Source organism: Panthera leo, chromosome C1 (genome assembly GCF_018350215.1).
Source record: "Panthera leo isolate Ple1 chromosome C1, P.leo_Ple1_pat1.1, whole genome shotgun sequence".
Lineage (NCBI taxonomy): Eukaryota > Metazoa > Chordata > Mammalia > Carnivora > Felidae > Panthera > Panthera leo.
Window position 1 is genome coordinate 157,563,270 of NC_056686.1, and position 8,259 is coordinate 157,571,528.

At 36.4% G+C, this 8,259-nt stretch overlaps 1 protein-coding gene across 2 annotated transcripts in view; it reads right to left on the minus strand.

Moving 5' to 3' along the window:
* The window catches only part of FASTKD1 (FAST kinase domains 1), a 47,871-nt gene extending 41,896 nt beyond the window's left edge, over positions 1-5,975 (minus strand). Inside the window, exons 1-3 of one of the 2 annotated variants that reach the window (XM_042949045.1) lie at positions 5,886-5,975; positions 3,331-3,850; positions 631-699 (exon numbers count right to left, since the gene is read on the minus strand). In XM_042949045.1, the coding sequence (XP_042804979.1) occupies positions 631-699; positions 3,331-3,665 (404 nt within the window). In that variant the 5' untranslated portion in view covers positions 3,666-3,850; positions 5,886-5,975. Of the gene's footprint in view, positions 1-630; positions 700-3,330; positions 3,851-5,692; positions 5,813-5,885 lie in introns of those variants that run through there. The other variant, XM_042949047.1, reaches the window with a different exon arrangement.
* Positions 5,976-8,259: the final 2,284 nt, after the last annotated feature.

Below are 8,259 nucleotides of genomic sequence, written 5' to 3' on the forward strand. Positions count from 1 at the left end.
CGAGCCCTGCATCGGGCTCTGTGCTGGCAGCTTGGAGCCTGGAGCCTGCTTCAGATTCTACATCTTTTTCTCTCTCTACCCTTTCCCTGCTCACTCTATCTCTGTCTCCCAAAAATAAATAAACATTAAAAAAAATTTTTTAGGGGCGCCTGGGTGGTTCAGTCGGTTAAACGTCTGACTTCAGCTCAGGTCATGATCTCATGGTTCGTGGGTTCAAGTCCCATGTCCGGCTCTGTGCTGACAGCTGGGAGTTTGGAGCCTGCTTCAGATTGCCTCTCTCTCCTACTTGCACTCTTTTCTCTCTCCTACTTGCACTCTTTTCTCTCTCTCTCTCAAAAATAAACATTAAAAATAAACATAAAAAAGTAAATTAAACATTTAAATAAACCTTAAAATTTTTAATTTTTTTAATAAATAAAGAGCAAATATTCAAGCTTTCTTTGTCTCTTAAGGAAAATACACATTCCTCATTCTTTTACTTTACACAATCAAAATACCCCCAACTAATTTTTTTTTTTTTTTAGTGAAAGTTGATAGGTAGGCAGCAGCTCCCTATTCTTTCTCTACAAGATTTCAGTTAACCTTGAATAGGATAACTGTGATCTTAGAAAATGAACCCAAAGTACTTGCCTTTCCAGTCTTCTCCATGCTTCTGTAACTAGAGCTTCAACCAGTAGGTCATGGGTCTCAGTAGCACACCTCAATAAAATCAAGAGAAAATAATTTTCCATACATAAACATTTTTAAAGTATTAAAAACAATCATGCAAGTTAACAATTATAATGCAAAAGTGAACCTCAAGTTATTATACTCTTACACAGTCTTTATTTCTGGTCCATTCCCATTTCAGTATTTTGATTTCTTGATACGGTATAATAAACATCTACATTTTATCCCATGCCTCTCTCATTCTTTTATCTGTTCAATGCCTTCCACTGAACAATGAGAACATTCAACAATACATATTATTTTAAAAGTACACATAATATATATTACTTTTCTCTGATTAGAAAAATATTTTTATAGGAGAGTTTTGTAAAATAAAGAAAAACTTGAATAGGGTACTAAAACTTATTTATAGGTCTGTACTCATAAACAGCCACCATCATTAATCTGTAGCATTTTTGCTCCATTTGTCTTTTCTACACACATACGGAATATACATATTCCTTTTACAGTTTTTTTTTTTTTTTATTTTGTTAAAAGGTTTTATTTTTAAGTAATCTCTACATGCAATGTGAGGCTAAAACTCACAACCCCAAGATCAAGAGTCACATGCTCCACTGACTGAGCCAGCCAGGCACCTCACTTTTACACTTTTGTACCCTGCCCTTTTCAGCATTTGCCCATGACACTACATAGTGTTCAAAACAATTTTTAAACATTGTATATTATTCCATTAAATGAATATAGTATCATTTAAACATTCACCTACTATTAGAATTTTAGTTTTTCAATATTATAAATAATGCTGGCATGAATATCAACGCACAATAATCTTAAATATGTACCCCAGATTATTTTCTTTTTTTTTTTTTTTTGCATTTTATTTATTTATTTATTTACACCCAAGTTAGTTTGTATATAATGCAATAATGATTTCAGGAGTAGATTCATTCCCTCTGTATAACACCCAATGCTCATCCCAATAAGTGTCTTTCCTAATGCCCCTTACCCATTTAGCCCACCCCTGCACCCCCAACTCTTCCAGCGACCCTCAATTTGTTCTCTGTATTTAAGAGTCTCTTATGTCTTGTCCCTTCCTTGTTTTTATATTATTTTTGCTTCCCTTCCCTTACATTCATCTGTTTTGTATATTAAATTCCACATGTGAATGAAGTCATATGGTATTCGTCTTTCTCTGACTAATTTTGCTTAGCTTAATACCCTCTAGTTCCATCCATGTAGTTGCAAATGGCAAGATTTCATTCTTTTTGATTGCTGAGTAATACTCCATTGTATACATATTTACCACATCTTCTTTATCCATTCATATCCCAGATTATTTTCTTAGAGATAAACTTTAGAAGCAAAATTATTGGATCCAAGGGTATCTTTACAGTTCTTGATATACATTGTACCATCAGAACATATAAGAGTTCCTCCTCCAGTATAGCTTCATTAACCATGAATACCTTCTATATAACTAAACCACATACACTATATATTGTAGGTATAAAAATATCTTTTTAACCAATTTCAATATCTTTATAGCATTAAGCCTATATTAGTTTGTCTCCCAAAAATCAGAAACTTTCACGTTGAGTCATGAAGCAAAATTGAACTACATATTGCTTTTAAAACCTGAAAACAAAATTATATTTTACTCTTGAATCCTTTCATAATTAAAATATGACTTAGGAGCAAAACACAGAAATACAGTTTTTAGGTAAATCATCACCAAGCAGCATTCCTCCATCTGCCTAACACACATGAGTCTTGTAAGGTGTTTAACACAATGTTTTGTGGTCTGGAAACTGCCCTCACTCAGAGATCTACAGTATACATTAACATATTAAAGCTTCTGAAGAGTCCTGCAATAAAGACTTGTTGAATTTTAGTTTATTCATCGTTTTCCAAGCTGACATGACCACTGAGAAAGCAAAACAGGTATCTTGCCCATTATCATTACATACTCTCTTCATATACCTCAGAGAAGAAACTTTGCAGCCACAGAAAGACCACCAAAAAAGGGAAGGCATTCTTCTTTTAGTCTAACACCACTCCCCCAAATAGGTAAAGCCCTAAGCCCCTTTCCTGTATAAGCGGACTTCCTAATAAAAACAACTGTATCTCTGCTTTGTGCAATGCTGACATCTATAGTTACTGATAGTCCTCACAGGTTAGCCAATCAAGTGAGAAAACTTATTTTTCCATGAATGAGACTAAGAAACAGACTAATTGCAACTTCTGTGTGTGTGTGTGTGTGTGTGTGTGTGTGTGTGTGTGTGTGTGTTTCCCTTACATACCTGCTGAATATTTTACTTAGAAAATCCAGTTCTTTTGAGGCTGGATTCCCTTGCAAATAATGTAAAATTTCTTTTCTTTTTTAATGTTTTCCCAGCTTTATTGAGCTATGACTAACAAGTAAAAATTGTATATATTTAGGTTGCACAACAGGATGTTTGATATTCATATATATTGTTAAATGATTACCACCATATATTGTTAAATGATCCTCTAAACATCTTAAAAATATTCAATGATCAGGAATACTATTTACAGGGAAAAAAAAACACATTGTTTTTCATTTTAAAGAGATTTTTAGAAAACTGATATATAATTATAAACTATAATCATTTCTATAAAATGTAAAAGTACATTACTTACTGTTGTGTGAGGTACAACACATTCACCAGGGTATCATCATTCATGAATTCCGTTTGACTTGTAGCTAAATTATGAAGAGTAATAAACTGGGGATGGTCTCTGACACACTCAACATTTTTTAAAAAGCTGGTCTTCTGCTTTTGAAACTGCCAAAGTATATTAAATGCACATTCCACCTGCTTTTCTGAAAGTATGGCTTTGCTTTTTTGAATAAGATCAAAGATTTGCCCTTCATCTGTACACTTAATCATTTCGGTAATTAGTGGTTTACAACTGCAGGATCGAAACTGAAACGCTCTCCAGGAGAATGGACAAACAGCTCTTAGGCGAAGCATATTTACAAACAATAAGTCTTTTTTTAAAAAGGTATTTTTTCATTTATGTCACAAATTTTCTTAGGTAGGAAGACTATTTGCAACAAGTAGTCAGGTGTAATATCCTGGTAAAAAGGTAACTATTTCTCCTTCATGTATTTTGCTTCCATTATGATAACTCCAAATCCCATTCCAAAATGCAGCTTCTGTAAAAGGATTGGTTTGACATGGATTAATACCAAATTAGTTCCAAAATTTAAATTAAAGTTACAAGGCTTTTTCTGCATTAACTCTAGTTAAGACTTTGTTCCTAGTCTGAAGCAAACAGCAGGATTTGGTCCAAAATTAAGTGTCCGGGAAAAGGGGCTTCTTTCTGCACTCCATTTTAAAAATGTTTGTTAAATTTTACATATATATATAGTTTTCAAATTTGACGACAGAAGCAGAAGGGAAAAAAAATCCTACACTCAGAACCATCTTTTTAAACCAAAAGATTCAGGGTGCCTGGGTGGCCCAGTTGGTTGAGTGGTCAACTTTGGCTTCAGGTCATGATCTCAGGGTATGTGGGTTTGAGTCTCACACTGTCAGCGCAGAGCCTGCTTTAGATCCAGTCTCCCTCTCTCTCTGCCCCTTCACCCCTCTAAAAATAAATAAACATTTAAAAATAAATAAATAAATAAATAAATAAATAAATAAATAAATGGCTCAAACTGTTTGGAATAAATATGTCACCTTCAATATTTTTACAAGGAACAGCCATTAATTCAGAGTTATAAAATTTTATTCATCTTTGAGAGAGAAAGAGTATGAGCAAGGGAGGGGCAATGGGGGCGGGGGAACAGACAGAAGATCTGAATCTGAAGCCGGCTCTGCACTGACAACAGTGAGCCTGACGCAGGGCTGGAACTCACCATCCACGAGATGGTGACTTGAGCTGAAGTCTGACACTGAACCAACTGAGCCATCCAGGCACACCCAGAACTACCAAAAAATTTTTTTTCATTTTTTGGAAGGATAGTCTCTGGTATATTTACTTTCAGGATAATTGCTCCTTTCCTCTAGAACCCTAAAAGAACTCAAAGGGTTTGGTCCCTATTGACCTCAGATCAGTTTGAACCAAAAAGCAAGATGATTAAAGCTCCAATCAGGAAATAAGAAATCAAGTAATGTATCAAGACATGGTGAAGCAATATAAGAACCAAAGATAATTATGAAAAAGGATAATTTGTTTTAAAAATATACTGTAAATGTTTATATTTCTAATTGAGAAAGAACATTTAGAAAATCTGGGACTAAAATCATAGCATTTAACGTTTCTGCAACATTTCATAAAGGACTTTTAAAATATATCATCCTATTACATTTTCTCAATTAACCTGTCAGGTAGATATCATTTGCATTTTACAGATAAGGAAAGCTATTTGCAAAAAGGTCAAAAATCTACTCTAACTTGTGAAGCTGAGACAATCACTCTGTTCTTTGAATTCTTTCAACTTGGAACACCTCCTTACGTCAACAAACAAATACTAAAAGATTGCCTCTGAGTCTTGTCTATGGCTATGCTGTCTGTTCACAAGAAAAAACAAAAACAAGATAGAATTGGTATTTTATGATCATCAGTACAGCATCCTGGCCTACGCCAACCTGGGTCATACACCTACACAAATAACCCTGTACAGAGCAAAGGTATCTTCAAGATTCTCCCGCCTACCCACTACTGAAAATGGAAGCAGCTCAATGATTAGAATATAAAGGTGTCAAGTCCCCAGCTCTGCTCCCAGATAAATGACCTTGGGAAGTCACTTAACAAAAGGAGGGGCCTTAAGACGATGAGTGTAGGGGCCTGTGCAAATGACAAGCCGGGCTCACAGTAACACAGAAGGAAAGAAAGTGATCTTCCGCATCCCCGCCTAGGAGTGGGCTCACCCCTGCCCTCCTCTGAGCACTGGAAAATCCAATACCGGAAGGAGGCCTCTGTTCTCAGCCGAACCCTGCATCTCGGGCCCGAAAACATGCTGGGTGGAAGAAAATCTGCCGTAGCTACCTACCCAGCCCTGACTTGCAGGTTAAGTTCTTCCCTTAACAACCTCCAACTTTTCTGGAGGATCCCGGGGAAGGCTGCTTACAATGGCTTAGAAGCCAAGGCTATTCCTGGTCCCCAACAAGAAACGCAACAGGCTTGATTGTGTCATTCCCGCCCACGTCCTCCCATATCACATAGTTTTCCTCGAGAGACATCACCTCTCCTCTGACGGTGCCAGTCCCCAAACCAGGAAAAAATGCCGGGACATCGCAGCGTGCTCAGCGGAAGGCACGTACTACATGCCCCAGAGGACGTAGCGGCGAGGCCAATGGAATGGACGTCGCTTACGCATTCACGAGGAATTCTGGTCATTGTAGTTCCACATTGAGAGACTGGGACGACACATCTTAAACTATAGAAGTTACGGGGGTCCTTTAGGTCAGTGTTCCTCAATCCAAGTTAAGGTTTTACCCCAGTCCATGGAAGACAGATTTTTTTATAATATATAATAAAATATTATTATTTAGAAAATGAAATTTGAAATGGTAAACATGGAAAAAACACATGTGGATTTTTGTTTCTTACTATATTCAGCATATATGAAATAAATGTCAAGTGGCTACAAAATAAACCCTTACTCTCAGTTTCTGCCCCTGTGTCATGGTGAGGCCAGTCTTTGGACCACACTTTTGTTTTTAATAACTTTATTGAGAAATAATTTACACAGTATGCAATTTACCCATTTAGTGTACAATTCAGTACTTTTCTTAATTTAGGGTTGTGGAGCACCACCACAATTTATTTTAAAATAGTTTCGTAAGTCCAAAAAGAAACTGGGTAACCAATAGCAATCACTTCCTATCCCCCACCCCCAACACCCTAAGCAACTGCTAATGGCAGAGCACACTTTGAGTTGCACTGATTTAGGTTGTTTGGAACCAGATCAACTGATAACAAATTTGAAGACTGAGGTGTTCTTAATGCACAGAGTAGAAAGAGTTTCAGAACAAACGTCAGAAAAAACATAGGGATGAAACTGGGCATAACCTGTATCAATGCCCTTCAGTCAAAGACCTATAGTTAAACAAAGTTGGGATTACTGACCAGTTGCAATGAAGCAGAACACACATTCCAAGGGGTGTCAAATTAAAAAGGTGTTAAAAAGAACTTATAGTATTCATCCCTGTGTTAAGTGATTTTGGCAAGGCTTAATGGAGCTTTTCTCTGGACTGGATGCTGTGAGGAAGCAGGAATAATTCTATTATTGGGTATCTTAATAAACTTTATCCATAGGGCAGGAAGAATGAAGTTAAAGCTGTGCTTGACAAACAGGGAGCAGTCACTCATAATAGCCAGGATACGTAGATGTTTGGTCATTTTTTGTGATTTGGACTGTGTTCTTATTTGTTCTCAGTTTTGATATGATTATGTAATGGTCTTCTTTTGTCTTGATCCATCATAGCCAGACATTGGCCTTGTCTCATGTTGGTGTTCAACAGAATATGAAGGCTAAGCTATGAGGGCCAGACCAGCTCCTGGCAACAATAAGGCCTAAATGATAGTGTCAGGACAGTTAGTTCACTGCTGGGATGTGTTTGTCTCCTTCTCACGTTTGTGGAATTGTAAGGAGACTGGCCTAAGGAACAAATACCTGAAGCTTGCCTTTCTCTGGAATCTTGTTTATATAAGGAAAGGAAACATTTTATTTAGTCACTGTTAGCAACTTTTTTCCTTACTTGCAGTCTAGGGCATTCATAAAATATATATTTATGTATAAATCAAACCTGAGAACAAAATCAAGGTAATAATTTAAGTCCACAGTCATAAAATTGTATTGTAGCTAATGATTTAAATCATGAAGAAGCATCTTTTACAAGAGCTAACAAGTGGTTAACAAAGGGTAGCTCTTAATTTCCTCCTAGCAAATGTCAATGCCCTTCAGCCAAAAATCACAAGAAGCCTGTAGTTGAGGTTTATTACTTGTTGCAGCTAGCAAAAATGCACACAGCAGGGAGTCATTTAGCTGTGCAGTAAAAGAGTATTAGAAAGAACCTATTGTAGGATTCTTTGGTTGGGTAATTTTGGGGAGGGTCTACAGAAGGAAAGGTTCACTCTATCTTGGGTGCCATTAGGAAGTTGGGCAAGTCTATGATTGGGCATCTAATACATCTTAACTATAAAGAAGGCAGACTAAAGTGGGGCTAAAGCTAAAATTGGTAAAGTAGCATTCACTCATTTAATGAGAGAGAAATCTTTGGTATTTTCTGTGGCACAGTGACCTTGTCTGATGTCAATGTTCTGTGAGATTGTTTATGTCCAACAGGAGGACAATATGCTTTGAGTTGTGTCAGATTAGTTTAAAATAACACTGAGGCTTCACAATGAGCATTAGGTCAGTTTCTCCAACATCAGAGCATCAGAGACTTTTGTTTGTTTATTTTGGGTTTTTTTTCCCCCTCACCAATTAACTTGAATGCTTTTTCTCCTGGAATAATTCCGCCAGTATATATATAAAAAAAGTGTTTATTGGATATAACACCAAAAGCACAGGCAAGAAGAGAAAAAACTAAGTAAATTGAACTTCATCAAAAT